At 37.1% G+C, this 24016-nt stretch overlaps 3 protein-coding genes, 1 long non-coding RNA gene and 2 other non-coding genes across 7 annotated transcripts; 1 reads left to right on the forward strand and 5 right to left on the reverse strand.

Annotated features, from left to right (window-relative positions):
- Positions 1–468: 468 nt before the first annotated feature.
- Positions 469–3944, reverse strand: LOC122288954 (probable serine/threonine-protein kinase PBL23). Of its 2 annotated transcripts, none has more exons than XM_043095792.1 (5): positions 3130–3944; positions 2131–2312; positions 1822–2011; positions 1097–1488; positions 469–930 (listed from the first exon to the last, which is right to left on the reverse strand). In XM_043095792.1, exons 1-5 carry the CDS (start codon positions 3242–3244, stop codon positions 571–573), a joined length of 1239 nt encoding a protein of 412 aa, XP_042951726.1. In that variant the 5' UTR covers positions 3245–3944; the 3' UTR covers positions 469–570. The 2 variants fall into 2 exon arrangements, with proteins under 2 accessions (XP_042951726.1, XP_042951727.1); XM_043095793.1 differs by having other exon boundaries at positions 744–930; positions 999–1488.
- A 116-nt stretch (positions 3945–4060) lies between these two features.
- LOC122288953 lies at positions 4061–7494 on the reverse strand. Its single transcript, XM_043095791.1, has one exon. It carries the CDS (start codon positions 6867–6869, stop codon positions 4365–4367), a length of 2505 nt encoding a protein of 834 aa, XP_042951725.1. The 5' UTR covers positions 6870–7494; the 3' UTR covers positions 4061–4364.
- A 946-nt stretch (positions 7495–8440) lies between these two features.
- LOC122290389 lies at positions 8441–10533 on the reverse strand. Its single transcript, XR_006236374.1, has 2 exons — positions 10291–10533; positions 8441–9631 (listed from the first exon to the last, which is right to left on the reverse strand). It is a non-coding gene; the product is annotated as an uncharacterized LOC122290389 (long non-coding RNA).
- LOC122290629 lies at positions 9420–9498 on the reverse strand. The gene has a single exon (XR_006236490.1). It is a non-coding gene; the product is annotated as a small nucleolar RNA R21 (small nucleolar RNA).
- On the reverse strand, positions 9985–10064 carry LOC122290630. The gene has a single exon (XR_006236491.1). It is a non-coding gene; the product is annotated as a small nucleolar RNA R21 (small nucleolar RNA).
- A 10143-nt stretch (positions 10534–20676) lies between the features above and the next one.
- On the forward strand, positions 20677–23729 carry LOC122289843. The gene is made up of 2 exons (XM_043097183.1): positions 20677–21037; positions 23210–23729. The coding sequence occupies exons 1-2, from the start codon at positions 20878–20880 to the stop codon at positions 23491–23493; spliced, it is 444 nt and encodes a 147-aa protein (XP_042953117.1). The 5' UTR covers positions 20677–20877; the 3' UTR covers positions 23494–23729.
- The last annotated feature ends 287 nt before the right edge of the window (positions 23730–24016 follow it).

Raw genomic sequence — 24016 nt, forward strand, 5'->3', positions numbered from 1 at the left:
TTGTAACCTAGATAACAAATACTTAAAGATAAATAATCCAAAGTCCCTCATTTTCGAGATAAGGAATAAACAAATTATAGATAAATCCAAGAGATTTTATATTTTAAATCCAAGCGATCTTTTCGTAGGCATTTGCCTCCGGTTGGATTGGGGGATCGAATTGATTGTAGAAACATAAGCTTAATAAGTTGATTTATTAGTGAACAAGGAAAAACATTTTATCTAGATGGGTGAATCAATTAAACTTAAAACAATAACGATTAATTGCTAGTGCTACAAAGCGAGACTTGTGTATTGTATCCAGCAACAGTAAATTTGATGCAATCATGTGTATCGCGATGATCCTAATTTGATTATGAATTTTCACTTTGAGCTTGACACACATCCAAGACTTGTGTATTGTATACAGCAGTTGCATGTTTTAATATAGACGGTAGAATCTGGAATTCATGAGGTAGTTTTCATGACTTAGCCAAAAATGTTAATCGAGTTAATTGCATTGGATTTAGTTCCGTTAAAGTTTTTACAATGCAGCTCAGATGCAACATGATAAAACCTTAATCAGACAATTCAAAAGCTGACTGATCCATTGGCACCTTTTTCCAGTCTCTTCTTCCCCACCTCCTCAATATTATCATCATCATCTACATCAGTCTCGATATCTGATTCTCCACTGCTATTTCTATCAGGACAAGCTTCATTGACATCATCTTTCTGATCATCATCATCGGCCTCTTCATTCTTGTTCACTGCTAGAAATTCGAGAGCTGTAACGACATCACAGATCAATGGCCTAGTATCGGCTTCCTCTTGGAGACACATGGCTGCCACTGCCAGAGCTTGGTAGAGAGCCTTTACAGGGTACTGCCCTTCAAGCAACGGATCAGCCATTAATGTAAAGTTCCTTCTGTCTCTAAATAGTGGTTGTGCCTGCAAGTTAAGAAATTGATCAATTTTCAGGCTTCAAGCTTTGGGTTCCTGAGCAATCAAAATCTTACCTTGGAATATTAGTATCGAGGAAGATTGATGCTTTGATAGTCAAAATATGTTTTTTAACTCTCTTTGGGTTTAGGGAATTAGAATCTAATAAGCGTACCCAAGTAACTAGATTTTGCTCTTCTGTTGCTCTTGTAGTGTCAATGACCCTCCTTCCCGTGATTATCTCCAAAAACACCACTCCAAAGCTGTACACATCAGACTTTGTTGTCAATTGACCTGTGAGTGCATACTCAGGTGCACAGTAGCCGTAGGTTCCCATCACCCTGGTGGAGACATGGGACTTGTCCCCAGTTGGACCTAGCTTTGCAAGGCCAAAATCTGAAAGCTTTGGATTGAAGTTCTCGTCCAATAGTATGTTCGATGCTTTGAAATCACGATATATAACTGGTGGATCAGCTGTTTCATGCAAGTATTCAAGCCCTCTTGCTGCACCTTCAGCAATTTTCATCCTGGTATTCCAGTCCAAAGGCTTTTTATGTGGAGCTATATCTGTATATCAAAAAATTGTTGTTTTGAAATCAATACTGCAGGGAAAGCTCAAATGGACATATTTGAGCTTCTAGCTGGTGTGTACATGGTTTGTCTGAAAAGGCGCACACAATAAAATTTTGATAGCATGAGATTTGAAATATAAGTGCCAAGTTTTAGAACTTTGAAAATGAAAATAACTCCACTCTCTGATTTAGTTTGCTTGACTTTGCAACATTTCAAGGGATCATCACATCCTCTTTAAGTTGTAATATCATTAGAATCTCATCACAAGCCCTTGACTAGATGCAATGCTGTCTTTGAATGATGCAAATTAAGTAATTTGGAGCATACCAAGAAGATGATCCTCCAAGGAACCATTGGGCATGTACTCATAAACTAAAACCCTCTGATCCCCATCAGCACAATATCCAACCAAATTGACAAGGTTAGGATGGTGAAGAAGACTCAACATCAAAACCTCCACAAGAAATTCTCTGTTCCCTTGGAATCCATTCCTGTCAAGTTGCTTAACCGCAACTACCTGTGCAAGATGAAAAACACAACATAACTAAACATTCATAGATTCTTATTTTTCTTCCTAAAGGTTACTAAGGTTCTTTGGTACATTACGAACTATATATATACAGGTTACTGTCTCACTTGATTTTTGCTTGCGATGTGCCCTTTGTACACCCTCCCAAATCCTCCTTCACCTAGCAGATTCTCAGAATGGAAGTTTTGAGTAGCAACGCACAATTCACGGAAAGTAAAAGCCCTGGCGGAGATGGTTCCCTTTCCCACCTTTTGTATCTCTTCCGTTATGTACCGTCGCCTGCTGCTATCTGTAAGATAAAATATGTTCAGATTGACACTGGCCAATGTGGCCATCTGGTTTGGGAAAAGCAAATTTCGTTAAAAATAAAAATAAAAAAGCTACTGTTTTGTAATTCTATTTCTGAACCAGGAAACATAAAATGAAAGAATATCAGATTTTCTTATTTTTAAATGGAGATCATTTAGATTCAACAACGGTATGTGGGAATGTTAAAACAAATATTCCGCATTGGTATTTTTGATTTAAATTAATAAGCTTATGGAGGAAGTAGATGACGCCCATATGTCAACACGAAACCAAATCGAACAAGAGCATCTCCTAAAACTACTGTGGCAAAGGCACAATACGAGGCATGAATGGACAAAGGGTCGAATCAAGACAAAGGAACCGAAAAATGAAGATTTATTTATTTTTGCATAAATATCCGCTATTTCACTGGTTTAATGCTTTAGAAACAAAAAAACTTAGCCTGTTGTACCGATCAAACGCTATTGCCTACATGATTGAGAGGCAAATAATGGAAACCATTAGGAAAACCAAGGAAATGGCTTTGATCACGTTTGATAAAGTTGAGGGATGTTGTGAATTACGACTTTGTAATATTACACACGAAATAGATAAGAGAAGAAGAGAATAATCAAGTCACACAATGCATCACGATTTTTGTGGTTTATGAATTGAATAAACAATGGAATGAAAGCCAAAGCATGCACAGACGGATCGACTGTCAATGAGAAGTATCCGTGCGGATGAAAACCAAGAAAATTCAGGAAGCTATCTTTTGTTGCGGGGAATTAGAATAGTTTTGAAAGAAAAAAAAGTACCTGATTTGAAGGAGAGCTTACTGAAGGAGGCTAAAGTTTTTGCGCCACGGTATTCGTTAATGCCCGATTCTCCGTCGATATTCTCTTGTGACATGCAACATGGAAAGCACCCCATGATCTTCCTCTATCCTCTGCACTTCCAATATCCTACCACACCAACATTCAACGCATCGGATCATCAAATTCTTGCGTTTATCTTCCACGCCAGCAGACGTTCGTTCGATTGAAGTAATAAATCCGCGGGTGGCACAAACAGTTTGAAATGGAGAGATCAATCTGCTCAGCTATCAATTATCTTGGCCCCGGAAAAGCCAGAACCTTTCTTCTGGACTTTCAGGAAAGCAAGGAGATTTCCCCACCTTATTTGTTTTGGTTTATTTTCCTCAAAACTCCTCGAGTCCAGACAGGCAAATGACCGAGTCAAATTTTCTATATTCAGAAGAAACAGCAGCTACCAATCTTTGCTCAACTGCCTCTTGATGTTCTTTTCAAAAATCCGTTGAGGCAAAATGTATATTTTATTTTCTTTCTTTCCCGTATATATGCAAAAATTCGTGTCCCAAATTAGCAGTCTATCTTGATTGTTCCTATTCTACTGATAATGATAATGAAGTCAACAAACACCAAAAGCTGATCTACGTGCCGCACAAGATGAAATCCATCTATATCATAAGAAAAGAAGTGATGAAAAGATTTCACGTGTTGAAGTGATTTGACGTTGTATGTTATATTGTAATTATATAGAAAACATATACGACCCACTTTATATTATATGGAAACCAATTTATTTATTTTTTTCATTAATATTTTGTTCTCAAAATTTTGCTACGAGTTTATACAATAGATGTGGTCCTAAAGCTGATGATAAACCATAAGCATATTTGACAACTGGCCGAGTTATCAAGGAAGAAATCAATGTGGAGAGAGCGAGTGCAAAGCAATATTACTTTGAAATTCTTACACGGTAACAATACGCTTTGTGAAAAGAACAATTAAGTTTATGCTACTTCAGATCTTCTACTACCTGTATCTGTGATGGTTTATGCTGTCTTTTGCTGAACAGATTTCAGCACTGGCATCAAGTACACTGTATGAACATCACTAACTATGCAAGAAACTGCACAATATGTAGTCAGTTTCCAATAACCCAAAAGCTCTACATGCTTTAAGCACTAAATCATCATCAGATGCAGAAACTACAAATATAAATGAAGCAAAGCAATTTTATTGTGCTGCTATGGGGCGGCCCAGCCTTCTTTGGCAGCTATATTTTCAAACCTGCTGCTAAACCTTGCCGCTTTTAGCTCAGCAACCACTTTCTCCAGCCTACTAATCCGAGCTTCAAGTTCCAGTCCTGGTATTTCAGGTGTATGGCTGCTACCTTTTCTTTCATTTCTATCGATGCTGAGCCCATCGTAAACCGGAGTTGCTGCCTTGCTTTTAATTGTAGATTCCGTGGCTCTTTCTAACCTATCTATTGCAGCTTTGCCTTCAATTTTTTCCACCGATCTTATCATTGGCTCCTTTTTAAGTGCTCCAATAATCGCTGAAGCTGAAAAACTTTGCGATTCGCCTAAAAAATGCTTACCATCACCAATTGGCCCTTTATCTAGCCTGTCATGGGTGCCATAAAATCTCTTCCCCTCACTTTCTGATATATCTTCCTTGATAGGATTCTCTACTTTAACCTTCTTATTTTTGGGAGGAAAGCCAGGTGGCACATCAGCTTCATTACCTTCTTTCTTTCCTACAAAAGCCTGCGTTACCTGCTTTGGTAGTGTTTTATCTTTCACCACGGTTGGTTTATCTACATTAACAGAGTTCCCTGCCTTAACCTTGTTAAATTTGGTTGGAAAACCTGGGGGTACATCAGCACCATCACCTCCCTTCTTCCATATTGAAGTCCGTGGCATCTGTTCTGATATATTCCTACCTTCCCGAACTGTTGGTTTATCTGGAAATCCCACTTCAATCACACTTGCACCTGCCAGAATTTTACCGGGTTCACCCATTGAACCTTTGCCCTGCACAATCTTTGTCAGTGGTATCAACAAGAAGTCCCTTTTCACAGCTCCATCATTTGTCATTGATTGTGATATGCTTTTACAATACGAGCCTGAGAAAGACTTGACATCAGCAGCCGGTTTGTTCTCATCATTAATAGGCGCCCTCGGGGTTCCAATCTGTTTAGCTTCCTTGACAGATTCCTTTTCATCCCCCTTCTGACATTTCATAGAAATTCCAGGAGGAACACAAACATGGTTACCTTCCATCCTTCGTGCATAAATTCGGGGTAATCTTCTTGTATTTCTATGCCGCCTGACAAAGTACTTGATTGGGTCTTCTTGAGCAAACATTGACTGCTTCCACCACTTCAAGTAACGAGTGGTCACATCCGACTCGAAGAGCCTGGCTGGTATGTATATTTTTTCATCAATAATTGGCCTGCAGTAGTTGTTCCAAGCAATTTCTTGACTCGTATTAAAGCGAGGAACACGATCTGGAATATCTTGATCCATGCCAAACTGCATGGCCACTCGATGTGGAAGGTATTGCTCTATACAATGTAGTCCCACCAGTTCGCTTACCCTCAAACATCGAGCAAATGACTCTAGTTCTATATCCAAATTAGGACCAATTGATACCCACTCTTCTTCATCCCTATAAAGCTTTGAAGACGACCAGTTCCCGAAGACTGGAGCATAAGGTCGCCATTGAAAACTATCTCCGGAAGAGTTAATCACTAGTCTCACTTTCTCAATATTCACCCTTTTCACCATGTGCCATCGAGCCACTCTTGGCTCACCATGTTTAATCAAATTTGGTTTAGGCCGTAACGTTGGAAATCTCTCCCAAATCCAAAGCTGCGCCAACAGAAATGGAGCACAAAGGTCCAGCACCAAGATACCACCTTTATTCTCGTTTGTCGTAGATCGGGCCACATCGATATTATATTTCAATAAACGCAAATCCCGGTAAATGCTAGCGAGGACCACCGGAGCTAGCGCAATCCTAATACCCCTTGCTAGACGAATTGCAATGGGGAAACAATGTTCTCCAATGTTATCGTACAAATATGTGGGAAAGACATACCTTGAAAGCCACACAGAAAGGAACGCTTCGTGCTCGAGCTCGTGGCCAGTCCCCATGAAATGGTTCAACCATAGACAATGCCTCACTTTCCTTGCCACTGAAATTTGTTTATAGGCTTCAGTCAAATTGCCTTTGATTTTCCTCATATCGTCGGTTTCAAGGCGCTCTGAAAAGGAGTCACCCAAAACAGAATAACCTCCCAAAATCATCATGTCCTCCAAGGTGATTGTTGCTGCTCCCCAAGGAAACACAAAGCAATTGATCTCAGGACACCAGCTCTCAGCAACCGCAATAATCAAACCGTTGTGCCTTTGAACTTTGTATGTGGAACTCAATATTGCCTCATAAATACCAGCTTTCTTCCATGTGGATTGTTGTTTGGAATGCAAGCTATCCACCCATTCTTTCCAGTTCTTTTGCGGGCATCGCCAACCTTTATAATTGACCTTCAGTGGCAAGTTCCCGACCTCAGGAATGGTGGGTTTCGGTGGAATGAAAAGTGAAGGAAACTCAAAATCTGGTTCTTGTACAGGCTTTACGGAGGGTTTAAGATAGTGGCCTCTTCTGAATGTTGGGTTTCCATCACCCGTGGGGGAAATCATTAGCTCATCTCTTTCGTCGATGATGGCGTCGAATGATTCAGCCATGGCTACAGTATCAAAAGCTCTAAGAAGGGTCGCTTTGGATAATAACAAAAATGATCATGTTTTCCCTTCGTTGGTTCGTTTATTCTGTATAAGAAAAAGCAAGAAGTGCAAGGGGGACAGTGGTTCAATGGTGGTGGCTCCTTAGCCTCCTTCCTATATCATTCTCTACAAAACATCAGTGCTCTCTTTTTTGTTTTTGGGAAACTGAAAGAAACAAGAGTGTTCTGCTTTCAAAGGGATTCAAAACTCAAAATGCCTCTCAGGTCACCACATTCAACATTACCTCCGTATCATCTTCCTGGGCATCATAGAAGGCATACCATTTTCATAAGGTATCGGATTTTGTCCAGTCAAAGCTTCCCTCGCCGTGTGGACCTGTGGTTATCGAGAAAATGAAGGGGGAAATGATTGTTGCGTTGTTGTAATTAAGACTGAATAGGATATGGAAAGTCTATCATCCGTTTGGCTCGCAGGAAAATGAGAGAAAACACTATGGAAAAGATGGAGAAATGGGGTTCCATGAGTGAAAGAGATGGGTTTCTTTTACAGGTCTATAATGTAGCATGCATGGAATCCCATAATACCATGATATGGCAATCTGTCCGATGTTACTCGTTTAAGTCTCCTGATTCCTTTTGAATCAAAAAAAAAAAGCATCCTGATTCCTATTTAATGTAGAGAAGTGCTGGTAAGCCTAACACTTGACCTTCCACCCAATTATATAAAATTAATTTATTTTCTCATATTTTTGAATTTCTATATTTTTTAAATAAAAATTGATTTATTTAACTAAATTCTTTTATAAAAATAAAGAAATAATTAAAAATGATTGAATTATATACAACGGGTTGTCAACTGTTTTGCCCCATAGAATGATCCTTTAATATAACTGATGAGCTCTTTTTATTTTATTTTATTTAATCAGTTTTTGAGATTACTTCTTTTATCTAAATTTATTGCTTGTTTCATTAGAAAAAAAAGGTAGAGATAAACAAAGATGATGAGTAGTGACTTCTTGAAGTCCACGTACCCTTCTCAAACTCCGGGGTCTATAGTGACTTCACACAATTTTATTCATGGTTGTGACATTTGTGGTGTGGCAGTACATGTAAGCTGCTCCTCCAACGGACATAAGGGTTGTAAATGTGTAGCTATAATAGGATATGAGCGTGTGATGCACTAGGATTGAGATTACAGATCAGCCTGATGATGGAGCTTCTTTTTGTAGCTACCGTGAGGAATCGACAGAGATCGACTGTGGCTGAGAAAGAGGGTTTTGGACTTTTGGGAGAGAGAGAGAGAGAGGGGAGAGAGAGAGACGGGGGTGGGTAATGGGATTTGGTTACGAGTCAGTTCTATTTTTAACTTCTTGGAAAGCACACATGTCATAATTAAGGTGTAAATCTTTCCATTATTATTATTATTTTTGTTAATATATTTTTTAACATTCTTAATCATTAATAAAAATAAAAAAAAATACATAATTTTATTAATAATTACTTTCTTAACTATTAAGTAAAAAAATAAATTAAAATAATTAAAATGCATGTGCGGTAAGATTGTACGATAAGTTTGAGCGACTCTTTCAGCATTTTCATATAAATATATATATAGACACATACGTTTGATGAATACTATTAACGTACATGTGGATTGGTACAGTAGCTAAAATACACTTCACAATTTTTTTTATGGCATAATCCGATGGATTATGAGCATGCAAGAAAGGGATACTGCCATTATTCTCCAGCCTCCAGCCTCTCCCCTGATCATGCCTCCGGCAACTACCATCAGAAATGATTTCAATTTGCTATGCCGCATTCCAGCCTGATGAGCAGCAGCTCACATTCAACAATCTACGAAATGCAGCATGCACATTCTTGTTCAGGTTGGGGCACTTCACTTGGGTGTGATCTTGAACAGTTGCCAAAGCCTTGCACATTGCCATGTGACAACGCTGATTCAGGATACACAAGACAAAATGTCAAGTAGATGCCCACATCCAGATTCTCAAGCCGATCCTAGCCTTTCTATTATATCAAAACAAAACTAAGAGTACTCAGCTAGAGAGCATTGATATCATCACCAGAGAAGTATTTTCAAGACGGAGGAGGAATTTACCTTCCCCAACCAATCTGAATCATTTCAGATCCCATTATCCCGAAACTAACCTCTTAGAAAACAGCCAGACCCATAATACCAAAGCAAGAACTCTGCTGCCGGAGTGATTTTGTGAGGCACACAGATACAGAATAATAGTACCCCCAAAATACCAAACAACTACCCCGGAATTCGTTTGTCCATCAAATGACATATGTCCGCTATTATCTACTAAACACAGTCCTCGTGGGAATGCAAAGTCAGTTTTCAAGATTTTCCCCAAGTAAATAAATGAATAAGTCTCACAAATAATTTACAAAACAAGTTCACAAGCAAAGTCCCATTTGTTTTTTTTTTTTTTTTACAAAAGCATATAAGCAAAACATAAACAAACCCAAATAGACCACCACTTTTACTATGCACTTTGTAATACCAGAGGCTAATAGCCATCATCCCTCAGAATCCAATGATCATCAAATGGAAATTCAGTCCACTACTTTTAATTTTCATATAATTCTTCACAGGGATTCAAAGCAAAATTTCTTATCATAGCCCAAAATAGAAAAACAAAATACACACAAGCCGTGTGCACAGAACACCTTATAAGGTAGATGGTTTACTTAGACCAGCCAAAATGAACCGCAGCACACGAGCTCTGCGATCTGCAATGCTAGAAGTTATTAACCAGATAATGCAAAACCCAGCTTGTAATTTCATTCGGCAAATACATAGCCATCACATACATAAATATCTCGATAAGAAACGTTTGGAGACTGTAATGCCCATTAGATTGAGAACTGTCCACTAAATTCTATTATGGGCAGTCCTCGTAGGGATGCAAAGTCACTTCCAAAGATTTTCCATATGAAAATAAATTAATGAGCTTCACGAACAGATGACAGGACGAGTTCAAAAGCAAAAGTCTTCCTTTTTCTTTTCAGCAGATATGAACAGACACAGACACAGACCTAAGTACACCACTACTTTTAATTAGAACCTCTACAATTCCATTACACATCCCTCAGAATCCATTGCTCATCAAATGGAAATTCAGTCCACTACTTTTAATTTTTCATATGATTCTTCGCAGGGATTCAAAGTGAAGTTCTTAATCAAAGCTCAAAAATAGAAAACAAAATATAAACAATCAGAGAACACAAAACACCTTATGAGGAACATGCTTACTTAAAACCAGCCAAAAAGAACCACAACCCAGAAGCTCTGGAAATTGAAATTCTGTAAACTATTAACCAAAAAATACAGAACCCGATTTGTAATTCCAGTTGGCAAATAGGGAAGAACTAAAGTTGGAAACCCTAACCTCATATTTGGCTATATAGAAGATAAAAGGGGGAAAAAAACTCAAAAGGCATTCCGAAGGTTTACGATTACATTGAATAAGCGAAACGAATGCTCTACTCAAAATACAAACTTGAAAAGTTCTGACTTTTAAGATCTGCGAAGTAAGACGGCTAGGGTTTGCTTGTTATAGAGAAAGGGGTGAGATCACAGATTCATGTTTGAGTCCCTAAGATCTAATTTAATTACTTTTTGTCCCAATCTCGCGTAATTGTTTAAAAGATGAGTAATGCTACGTTTTGAAAAATAATAAAATTTATTATTAAAAAAATAATTTTTTTATATAAATTTTATATTTATTTATTTTTTTAATATAATTATACGACACTTTTTTACCCACAACTAAAACTTTTATTTTATTTTTTTAAAATATCTCTTTTGTGACTATTTTTTTTTTTATGACTATTTTTATGCTTCGTCCACTTTTGATCAAAGGATTTTGTGAACTGAAATTATAAATTATAATGTTATAATTTTATGCCTTCATATATTCCGACTAAAATAGAATTCATAAGAAAGGAGGATTAATGTGTAGGAAATTTTATTTAAACTGGTGTCTTAAAAGTACCTCTTCTCCCTGGAAATAGATTTATTAAAAATAACACAATATGTGTACTTTTAGTTTTTTATGCTTGCCTCTCTATTGTGGTAGTAATTGAACATAAGGACATATATTATACACCTTAACAAAAGCCTCAGTATCCAAGGTTCATGAGAATTAGGGAGAAATATTAAAATTAGAAAAATGGTTTGTATAATTTTAAAGTATACAAGATCACTCTTTTTTTAAAAATAATAATAATAATAATAATAAATCTATAATCCACATAAAAATAAAAAATAAAAAAATAATTTTTAATGTGGGCTTTACTATTTTTTAAAGAAAAATTATATTTTTAAGCTGATATCTAAAGCATACTTAATAAAATTCGTATATGACATAATTTGATTTGAAATATAAATTTTAAAATGTAAATCTTACAAATTAAATTTTATTATTTAAATTATATAAATGATGTACTTTACACGTCGGTTTAGAAATAAAATAATAAGAAATTCTGTTTGCATATGCACGCAAGCCCATTTAATGAAAACAGAAAAAATGCATCGTTTTGAGCAAAACAAATACTACTGTCTTTTCACTCCTCTCAAAATCGAAATGCTCTGGATTGATTCCCTACCTATATTGACATGGTCATATTGGTCTCTGATGCCTATCCCTCCCTTCTTCAACCCTCTCCCATTGCTACAATTTCAAGTTTTTGTTTACAATTGGTCAAAATCTTAAACCAAGTATTCTGATCACTGTCAAAAGAGTTCCTATTTATACACTGTTAGTTTTTTGGACACCTTCAATATTTGGGTTTCACGCCTGGTCCTCAAAGTCTGAATTTTTGAACTAGGTTTTGTGTTATGGTCTAGAAGTGGGCTTCGTATTAGCAAGATAAGGTTAGTCTCTTCATTTTCTCTTACACATTCAGTTGTCGTTTCGTTTTATTTCTTCTTGGTTGCTGGAAAATCATGGGAAAAGAAAGTGGATTAACTCAAGAGTGCAACATTTGTCGAAGGGGAAAGATAATTCTTTGGAGGGAGGCAAAATAGACTTAGGGGCTTTTTTCATATTTGATCAAAATTTTAGGTGAAATGACAAAAAGACCCATTTCATGCACACACAAGTCCAAATGGGAACAGTACATAGAACGACTTTAAAAGAAGAGCGGCGCTATATACAGTCCTCTTAGAGGACTGTAATGCAGTCCTAGTGTCTAAAATGACTAGATTGTCCACATTTTTTAGACTAGATTGTCCACATTTTTAGGCTTGAAATTACTACTTTACCCCCTCATTCTTCTAAAACTAAAAGCTAAATGATAATATTTAACATTCTGGAATATTCCTACGCCCCAGACCAACGGTGTCACATACTCAAAGTTTGTTTTCTTTTCCTTTTTCTCCACCATCAACAGAACATGCTGTTTGTTTTCGCTCCATTTTCCTCAAGTCTTTTTTTTTTTTTTGGGTCTCAAGCTCTACCTCATTCGTTTCTCTTTTCTCTTTTCTTCCATTTTAGTCATTTGCAGTTTTTGTTTTCTAGGAAACGAGAAGGGAGATCGATTGCAAGGATAGTAGCCATGCTTTTGCAAATCACTTGCTCGAGTTTCACTCATATGTGGAAATAAATGAATACTATGTATTAATTAGTAAGACATCAAGAATTAGCAAGGGGATTTATTAGAACCAAATACAAGCACATTTTATGATTTTTATCTGCATCTGAAGAAGAAAGGGGATTTATTCTTCTCTAAGGAAGAGGACGACGACACAACATACGATGGGAAGAGTTGACGACCGCGGCGACGGGGTGAGGGGGGCGATTTCATCTAGGTATGGGGAGCGATTTCATCTGGGCGAGGGGGGGCAATTTCATCTATGCATGGAGTGTTTTGGTTTTATGTAATGAAACACAACGTTTTATTCAATAATGAAATACTGCGTTTCATTATGCTTGCAACGCAGTCCCCGAATGGGAACTGCAATAAGAATTTCTCTTAAAATAATTATCTTCCAATAGAGTATGCAAAGTTCATATATGTTATGATTCAAATCCGAATATACAATATAATCTCAAGGATCCCCAATATAGAAATCCAATCCAGTTTTTCAATATGACAATATATATATACAGATTCAAAACAGAAACTAAATTAAGAATCTCAATATGATAAGATACTGATCAAAGCCGAAACTCAGTTGAGATTTACAGATGATAAGGTAATAAGAACAAGATAACAAGATGACAAGATAAGCAAATAAATCTGTAAATAAATAAGAAAATATGCACGAAAATAAGAGAGAAGAAGATACAAACAGAGATTACGTGGTTCGGCCCTAATGGCCTACATCCACGATAGGAACAGCCTCAGATATCATTCTTTATTGATGAATTTGTAAAGCCAAAGTTTCAGAGTACAAGATGAGCCAATGTCAAGCCAAGAAAAAATCACAAGATTGGCTTTTCTTCTTCCTCGACAAAACCCTAACTCTCCCTTTCAGATTCACTCCCAAAACACCCTAACGGCCACAATACACAAAAGCCCTCTCTCTCTGTTAACCCTAACATAGACACACAGGTATTTATATGAAGCATAGATTACATCAAGGCTTAATCGGACGACTCTTCTTCCCTTCCTCATTTACTTGATACGACACCGTATAGAAACATGTATTCTGCACGTGTTTGCATCACTTCATTTAAACATAAGTGCTGCTGCTTCAAAGCCACCGAAAACACTTTAATTTCTGCATGGATCAGTTAGTAACAGAGTGAAATATAAAAAATTGACACAAATATCACAATATATTTTAAAAGGAAACCTCAAGGCCGAGCGGGTGAGGATGTTTTTTTTACACCCATCAATACAAATTGGCCACGTAGGAGGTGCGCACCCGCACGCAGCAAAATTCCTCCTCTTGCCCTCTCTCCCACTCATTCTTCTTCCCTCTCCCTTCAAAGAAAAACAAGTTCCCTTCGTCTCTCCCACGCATTCTTCTCCTTTCCCCTCCCATTTTTTCTTGCATCTGAATTTTTTTTTCATGTTACTTGTAATGTTATATGCCTGAGTCTTTCCTTTAGTACAACACTCTGTTTATACCAAAGTCTCAACACGAATGTAAAACTCTATACAGATATGTTCAGAGTAACCTTTAAGCATATACATATACAAACTGTACTACAGGTAATGATATTGAAAACATATACTGATTTATTCAAGACAGAACCAACGAGCCAAACAGATTTATGACTAAACCCTAATATGCAAACAGATCCAAATAATAATCAGGAATCGTATACAACAAGATTAATAATCAAGAAGATAAAGAAATAAGCAAAATAGAGCAAGAAAGAAAGAACACAACCGATTTACGTGGTTCGACCCTAATGGTCTAAGTCCACGGCAGGAATGGGCCTCAGAGCTTTATTGATATCAATATCCATCACAGAGAAGCCTCAGAAACGTTCTCAGATTACAGAGCACTCATTTACACTCAAGAAAATCAAAGATTTTCTTCCCAAACATGAACCCTAGTTTCCCCCTTCTCTTCACTCTCTCTCGGACCCCCCCTCTCTCAATCAGCTGAATACACAAAATGAAATTAGGTTAAAGAATACAGCTGAAACGATGCATTTATATGGCATGACAGATGGCTCCACGTGGACAGATCCTACGGCTCAAACTTGGCCTCGGTTTGAAGTAGCTTACAGACACGTGCTGGTCATGAGGCTTCACTAATCCAGAAGCTTCTTTACATCCATCCAAACGTAACACATAGAAACAAGAGAGGTCAGATTAATAAAGCATAATAATAAATGTAATTGCCATAACATTTACAAATCTCCACCTTGGCAAAACATTTATTTGCCAAAAAAAAATATCAATCCTCATCATTGGCTCATTCCTGCACCTTTCCCCCTAATGGGGACAGACTCTAGACTCCATGCCAATTAAGTTCAGACAGTGTCTGAACTTAGACTTTGGGAGTGACTTGGTCATCATATCTGAGGGGTTATCCTCAGTTGAGACCTTCTCCACACCCACAACCTTAGACTCTATAACATCCCTAACAAAATGAAGCCTTATATCAATATGCTTAGACCTTTCATGGAAAACTTGATTTTTAGCTAAGTGAAGTGCACTCTGATTATCACAGTGCACAGAAATATTACCATTAAAAAAACTTAACTCATTTGCAATGCCCTTTAACCAAATGGCCTCCTTTATTGCTTCAGTCAATGCTATATATTCAGCCTCTGTTGTGGACAAAGCCACAACAGATTGTAAGTGTGACTTCCAACTAACAGCCCCTCCAAAAGCAGTAAACACATATCCAGTTAAGGATTTTCTAGAGTCTATGTTTCCTGCAAAATCAGAGTCTACAAAACCAATTAACTCACATCCTTTCTCAACACCCTTTCCATAACTGAGTCCTAAGTTAGTAGTGCCCACTAGATACATTAGTACCCATTTAATAGCTTGCCAATGGGGTTTACCAGGGTTCCCCATAAACCTACTAACCACACTCACAGCATAAGTCAGATCAGGTCTAGAGCAGACCATTGCATACATTATGCTTCCCACCATGCTAGCATAGGGAATTTGTTGCATAAAATCAATATCAGAATCTGTTTTAGGGGCCTGATCTGTAGATAATTTAAAGTGTTGACCTAAGGGTGTGTTAACAGATTTAACAAGTTCCATACCAAATCTTTTAAGAATTTTAGAGATGTAATTTTTCTGAGACAGGTATAACAGTCTAGCACTCCTGTCCCTCTCAATTTCCATACCTAAAATTTTCTTAGCAGGGCCCAATTCTTTCATTTCAAACTCTGATTTCAGCATGCATTTAACTTGATCAATTATAACAGTGTCTTTACAAGCCACCAGCATGTCATCAACATACAATAGGAGGTAAACAAATATTCCTTTTTCCTCCTTGTAATAGACACAGCTATCATAACAACTTCTTTTAAAATTATTGTTAATCATGTGTGTATCAAATCTTTTATACCACTGTCTAGGTGACTGTTTAAGACCATATAAAGATTTTTTAAGAAGACACACTTGATTGTTTTTAATTTCATTAGTAAAACCTTCAGGAGGTTGCATATAAATTTCTTCTTCAAGTTCTCCATGCAGAAAAGCAGTTTTAACATCTAACTGTTCTAGATGCAAGTTTTCAAAGGCTGTATAAGCAAGAAGTAGTCTAATTGAGCTATGTTTAACCACAGGAGAGAAGATTTCATTGAAATCAATCCCTTCTCTCTGTGTAAAGCCTTTGGCTACAAGCCTAGCTTTAAACCTGGTCCCTTCTATCCCTGGTATGCCTTCCTTTTTCTTAAAGATCCACTTGGATCCCACTAATTTTACTCCTTTGGGTTTTGGTACTAGAACCCAAGTTTTGTTCTTATTCAGGGATTCCATTTCTTCATGCATGGCTAATACCCATTTAGAGGAGTCTTTGCTGGTCACAGCTTCTTTGTAAGTTCTAGGTTCCTGATACACTACTTCATCAGCCACTGTTAAGGCAAATATGGTAAGTTCAGCTTGACCATATCTTGAAGGTGGTTTAATCACCCTCCTCTGTCTATCTCTAGCCAGATTCCAAGATCTAGCTCCACCTTGACTTGTATCCTCTGAAGTTTGACCCTCAGAGTCACTGTCATTACCAGTTACAGATTCAGGTTGGGTATTAACCTGCTCCACCTCAATCTGAGATCCCTCTAGGAACTTGTCATTATTATTCACTGACTGTGACTCTTGTACCCGAGCCATCTGTGACTCATTAAAGGTCACATCTCGGCTCACTATACATCTAAACCTACCAGGTCCTTCTACCCATAGTTTGTATCCCTTAACCCCTTCAGGATACCCTATGAAAATACACTTAAGTGCCCTAGGTTCCAATTTGTCAGTTTTTGAATGTGCATAAGCTACACACCCAAAAACTCTAAGGTGGTCATAAGTGGGAGGTTTTCCAGACCATAGTTCCTGAGGTGTTTTAAACCCTATTGCTGAAGAAGGACACCTATTTATAAAATGAACTGCTGTGTTTGTTGCTTCTGCCCAGAAGGTTTTGGGCAGCCCTGAATTTGACAACATACACCTCACTCTTTCTAGGATAGTCCTATTCATTCTTTCAGCAAGTCCATTCTGTTGAGGGGTTTCTCTCACTGTTTTATGTCTAATAATTCCTTCCTTTTTACAATACATGTTAAAATCATTTGACAGGAACTCTAAACCATTATCAGTCCTTAAAACTTTGAGTTTTCTACCTACTTGATTTTCAACTAGGTTTTTCCACTCTTTAAACTTCTCAAAAGTGTCACTTTTATTTTTCAGTATATAAACCCAAACCTTTCTTGAGTAATCATCCACAAATGATAGGAAATAGCTTCCTCCATTGTGTGAATTTACTCTTGCAGGTCCCCATAGATCAGAGTGGACATAGTCTAAGGTTTGTTTGGTATTATGGATTGCTGGCTTAAAGCTAACCCTTTTAGCCTTCCCATAAATGCAGTCCTCACAGAAGGGTAGGTTGCTTAGATTATGGTCAGTTAACAAACCTTGTTTTTGCAACTCTATAAGTCCCCTCTGACACACATGCCCAAGCCTCCTATGCCACAACACAGATTGGTTCTGTACAGTATTCTGTACAGAAGATGCTTCCCCAACTATAGTTTTACCAAGTAGTGTGTATAAACCATTCTTAATCACTCCTTTCATAATAACTAAGGACCCTCTTGTAACCCTAAGAACCCCTGCCTCAGATTTGAAGGTATGGCCTGATAAATCAAGCATGCCAAGAGAAATTAAATTTCTCTTCAACTCAGGTATAAATCTAACCTCCCTTAAAACCCTTTCAGTACCATCATGTATTTTTAGTCTCACTGACCCTATACCCATGATTTTGCAGGACTTATTGTTTCCTAGAATTACTTGCCCCCCATCTAACTCAGAGAATGTCTCAAACCATTCTTTGATTGGACACATATGAAAGGAACAGCCAGAGTCCATTATTCACTCTGTTTTTTAGTCAACCTCACTTACAGTGAGTACCTCAGCACTTTCATATCCTTCTAATACTACAGAGGCATCTCCTGCCTCTTTATTCTTATTTTCTGTATTATTCTTTCTTTCAGGACAGTTCTTCTTGAAATGTCCTTCTTTATGACAGTGAAAACACTTAAAGTGTTTTCCTTTTGACTTAGACCTAAACTTCTTGCCCTCATTCTTGCCCCTCTTTTCTCTTTTTTCTGTTCTACCCCTGACAGTCAAACCTTCCCCATGATTTTGTTTTGATTCCCCTATGTATTGCAGTTCCCTAGTATGAAGTACAGATTGTACTTCATCTAGTGTAAGAGAGTCTCTTCCAAACATCATGGTTTCCTTTATGCTTTGATAAGATGAGTCCAAAGAACTAAGTAAAAGAATAGCTTGATCCTCATCCTCCACCTTGATATCTATATTTACTAGATCTAGGATGATTTTATTAAACTCATCAAGGTGCTGCCCTATTGAAGTTCCAGGGGTCATCTTAAAAGTATAAAGTTTGGTTTTCTTATGAAGTCTATTTGCTAGGGATTTAGTCATATACAAGTTTTCTAATTTGAGCCATATACCAGCAGCAGTTTCCTCACTGGCCACTTCCCTCAGGACCTTATCCCCAAGGGATAGGATTAAGGCACTGTGTGCCTTTTGGAGAATGTCCTTATGGACAGATTCCTTATCTTCCTCTTTCGAGGAAGATCCTTTCTTTTTCTCACCTAGGAGGGCATCTTGCAGTCCATGTTGGACTAGCAATGCCCTCATCTTAATCCTCCATAGCCCGAAATCATTCTCCCCAGTAAATTTTTCAATATCAAACCTCATGGTCCCCATCAACCTGGCTCTGATACCACTTGTAATGTTATATGCCTGAGTCTTTCCTTTAGTACAACACTCTGTTTATACCAAAGTCTCAACACGAATGCAAAACTCTATACAGATATGTTCAGAGTAACCTTTAAGCATATACATATACAAACTGTACTACAGGTAATGATATTGAAAACATATACTGATTTATTCAAGACAGAACCAACGAGCCAAACAGATTTATGACTAAACCCTAATATGCAAACAGATCCAAATAATAATCAGGAATCGTATACAACAAGATTAATAATCAAGAAGATAAAGAAATAAGCAAAATAGAGCAAGAAAGAAAGAACACAACCGATTTACGTGGTTCGACCCTAATGGTCTACGTCCACGGCAGGAATGGGCCTCAGAGCTTTATTGATATCAATATCCATCACAGAGAAGCCTCAGAAACGTTCTCAGATTACAGAGCACTCATTTACACTCAAGAAAATCAAAGATTTTCTTCCCAAACATGAACCCTAGTTTCCCCCTTCTCTTCACTCTCTCTCGGACCCCCCCTCTCTCAATCAGCCGAATACACAAAATGAAATTAGGTTAAAGAATACAGCTGAAACGATGCATTTATATGGCATGACAGATGGCTCCACGTGGACAGATCCTACGGCTCAAACTTGGCCTCGGTTTGAAGTAGCTTACAGACACGTGCTGGTCATGAGGCTTCACTAATCCAGAAGCTTCTTTACATCCATCCAAACGTAACACATAGAAACAAGAGAGGTCAGATTAATAAAGCATAATAATAAATGTAATTGCCATAACATTTACATTACTAGTTAATTATCCTTGTACATGACATCAATGGCAGTATTCATCTTATATAAACAATGGATTTATAATTTACAAATTCTCACTTCCTTTTCCTTTTCAAATGACCAACGAAATCACAAGCTCCACACAAGAAGGAAAAATCCACTCTACTAATTATTCTTAGGAATCGAACATTGACAGATTATTATTCCACATGGCTTTCGGCACATACCAATGGTAGACATCCCATTATCCTTCTCTCCCTTAAAACCAAATTGGCTCAAATCTACTGCTTAAAGAATTGAAAGCGAAAAGAAAATATAAGTATATCACCTCCACAATCACACTCAAAACTTCCTAGCTTTGCTGAGTCATTTTCCAAATCAAGATTTTGACCCAGTAGACACAACCTATTCAAACAAAGCACAACTACAGCTTCTCTGTTGTGAGTTAAGCGCTGGTTATATATGTGGCTATATTTCGTGCATAAGTTTTGATGATGGCCACAGTTTCATGTACTGCACAAAGAGCATATCTTACAGTCCAATATGAGAGAGAGAGAGAGAAGAAAGAGAGAGGGAGAGAACTGGGGGATAGACGAGGAGCATAATGTTTTTTGGGGAGAGAAGAAGAGAGGGGAGTGAAAGAGATTTGTAAAATTATTTTTACTGAAATGTCTATGTGGCCGCTTATGATTGAAGAGTATAAAAATAACACTCACACCCGATCAGTTGGGAGTGTCACTCATTTTAAAACTATATCTAGAGCAAAAGTTTTTATAGTTATAAAAAATTTGAAAACACAATATGGTAATTGTAGTATTGTTGGAAACAAACGGGAAAGAGAAATGCTACACATCATCCTACACCACACACTTTATATATTAAAATATTATTTTTTATTTTTTTTAATTTTTAATTTTATTTTATTTTTATTAAATTAATTAAATTATTTTATTTATCATCCACACACTACATATTTATTATAGAAAAAATGAAAAAAATTAAAATAAGTGTGGTGTGTGAAGTGTGAAGATGACAAATAGATTTTTTCAATGAAAAATGATAAAAAGGAGAAAAAGATGGATGAAAAAATCACAGGGCTTGTTTGGATTGGGGATTTCGGAGCCGACACCCACAGCTATCTATTTCCCACTGCCGACACATACGATACAAACGAGCCGAGTCGGACTGGACCCTCCAGTAGCCACAGAGGATGCGAACCCATTAAACTGACCGAACACGGCGATCTGTAAGGCCCGCATATAAATATATCGAAGAAGCCGTGCCCGTGGAGGTCTGGAAAGCCAAGACAACGCCATGGAAGTTCAGAAGAAGAAGGTGGTGATGAGCCTTTTTCTTTTTACCTTGTTCGTATCTATATCTGGCGTGAGAGCTTGGACTGGTGAAATCCATGGAAGAGTTGTCTGTGACGTCTGCAGTGATTCCTCCATTGGACCCGAAGATCATGTTCTTGAAGGTTACCATCTCTCTCTCTCTGTTAACTTTAATTTTGTATTCAACTGTCTAATTTTGGTACTTGGGTTTTGTTTTGGGTCGTGATATCTCCTAGATTGGTGGTTCTGATATGGGCTATGCTAAAAATTGATCCTTGTCGGCTTTCGCCAATTTGTGGTTGCTAACCTGCTGATAAGTTTATGAGCTCGTTGACCATTCTAATTAGGTTCAATTCATTAATATTGTGAGTGGAAATTAGGAAAAAAAAATTCACGGATTTTGAAGGATATTGTTTTCTAAAAAAAAAAAATTATACATACCTAAATTTTTCTGCACGGTAATGCATAGTTGTAATGATTGTGCTTTGGGTGATGGGTGGTATAATGAACTGGGTATAGGTATTTCCCTTTCATAGGTGTAAGTACAGATTCAGGGTCTTTGTTTCGATGTTTTTCAGTGATTTCAATTTTTCAAATTTGCTCTGATCGACATGTAAAATATGGAGTGATTTTATTTCACAAATTCCCACCATGAATTTTCTTCGTGATCTATATTATTGAGCACTTAATTCTCCAATTCAATGTTGTTCATATGCGGGAATCTTGCTATCTTCTCATGTCAATATCACACTTTTGGAATTGTTTGATGCGGAAAGGAATGCGTATTTCTATTGTTGAGTGGGAGACGTGCATCATTTTGTTTTATCTAGTGTCAAATTGAAGTGAAGTATTGGCATATGTTCTGCTGCTGCTATAACACGTTCTGATGCAGTTTCGTTCTAGTTTACTTCATACGAGTGCTGAAAATGCATACGGAGGACTGATTAGTTCTATGAATCATAACTCTATTCTTACCTTCTTTCAATGAATTTTGAAAAAGATGCCTACAAAGAGCTTCAAGTTTCCTTCATGTAGTTGTTGATCATTGCTCTTGAGTATCTATGGCTGTGATAGTCATTGTGCAAGCTATAGACGCATTGTGCAAGCTATAGACGTTCTTCGTTCTTTTTATGTTTAATTGATAATTTCAAGTCGTCCTAGGGCCACTACCTGGCTAATTCATGATTTTGAGCTAAGAGTTTCAAAATTTTAGGCCATGTTTGGGAAGTGAGATGAGATCTCAAAACTTCTCATAATTTCCTTCTAAAACATCACTCAAACACAACACTTTTCAATTTCAAATCTTCAATGTTTTCTTCTTATCATTACCTAATCATTACAATTTTTCCAAACTTTCAAACAAAATACAAAAAAAAAATTTAAAATAAAACTTATATTAAAAAATTATATTCAAACAATTTTTTAACTATATAATATTTTTATTCAACCTTTTTTCTCTAATTTCTCAAAACCCAATAAAACATCTTAACTCAAACTATTTCACAACTATTTACAGAATTTTCATCTTATCTCATTACCCAAGCATGCCTAGAAAACCATGGTAGTTTGGATGAAAACTTTTATGGCTTTTCTTGATGTGGGCATGTGGCCATCAAAGTTCTAGCTATTTTATGTTGTAAATAATCTCTCCAATTTTTTAAATTTAACTGGAATCAATGAGATTGTATAGAAGGAAAGATTTTTGGAAAAATTTGGATGGATTGGAATGATATTTGTGGACATGGACTGATCAAAAAAGATATTTGTAGACATGGCTTCCATGCCTACAGATTTAAAAGAAGTGTTTCATGTGTGAGTGAGGGATGGGAGGACGGATGGAGGGAACTGCAAAAAATTCTTAACATATACTCTATGCCTCTGACAGCTTTGCAAATATCTTTCCACGTCTTTTACACAACTTTGAATCACACTACTGATTTCGCACCATTATAAGTAGCCTAAAGAATTTTGGAAACATTATCAATGAGATTTAGTCACAACTTTTAGTAATTCGTTTTGTTTCATGGTGCTTCAATCCTCTTGGTTGGTTTAAAGTTTTAAACGCTGAGAGATCAAAGTGGAAGATATTTGTTTCCTGGGGAAGTTGATTTTATCAACTTAAGGACAAAGCTACAACGAACATTTAGTACTTTCAACTTTTATTTCGAATGCAGTTCAATATTTGTGCATAGATCACTTGCCCAAGAAATTTGGGAGATTACTTGTAAAAAAAATTATGCAAAGACCAAATCTTGACCTTTTAGCTTGTGCTATTCTTCAGTGAGTTGCAAATGTTGTTTTATTATCTGATATAGGTGCTGAGGTAGCTGTTCTTTGCATCACAAAATCCGGGGAAGTGTTAAATTATCAGGCATTCACCAATGCTAAGGGGATTTACACAGTGGCTGAGACAATGCCCGAGAGTGACCGCTGGGATGCGTGCCTGGCACGACCTATCAGCAGTTTTCATGAACACTGTACCCATCTTGGTGATGGCAGCTCAGGAATCAAGTTCAGTTATAATCATCTTTCAGGTTACTCTCACACAGTCAGAACCTTCGTTTATAGACCTGCCACCGTGCCAACCTACTGCATTTGATACTGATGCGCGGTGTGTGTTCCTACATGCTTGAACTCGAAAGGAAAGCGAGATATAGATCGCGGTTGTTTACCATAAATATGTGATTATGTAATGAACATCTTGATCTAATATGCTTTTTTGGAACCATGTAGAGTGAGTTTATTTATGCTTCTTGTCATAATTATAAACCCGAACTTTTGCTTATAATGTTATACTAGAACCAGCCTAAAAATGTCAGGCTGGTGTTGTACAAATTCCATAACTTGCATCTTTATCTGTTGGCATTGTGGCTCAGGGAGTCTTGGTTTGGCATGATTCTCATCTGGTGCTTTTATGATGCATTAGCTTCAGCAATGAGCTCGAGAAAAATAGTTATTGCATACATAAAACCAAGGCATCCTTGAACATCGCATTGATTTTACATTAATAAAGGCGATTGGTTCTGAAACTCAAAATCAACCTGCAAGCAATCTACTTCTAGTCTAAGGTACTGTTTAGATTGAGAAGTTATTTCATCTCATTTTATCATTATAATTTTTTT

The sequence above is a fragment of the Carya illinoinensis genome, chromosome 12 (assembly GCF_018687715.1).
Source record: "Carya illinoinensis cultivar Pawnee chromosome 12, C.illinoinensisPawnee_v1, whole genome shotgun sequence".
In the NCBI taxonomy this organism is placed as follows: Eukaryota; Viridiplantae; Streptophyta; class Magnoliopsida; order Fagales; family Juglandaceae; genus Carya; species Carya illinoinensis.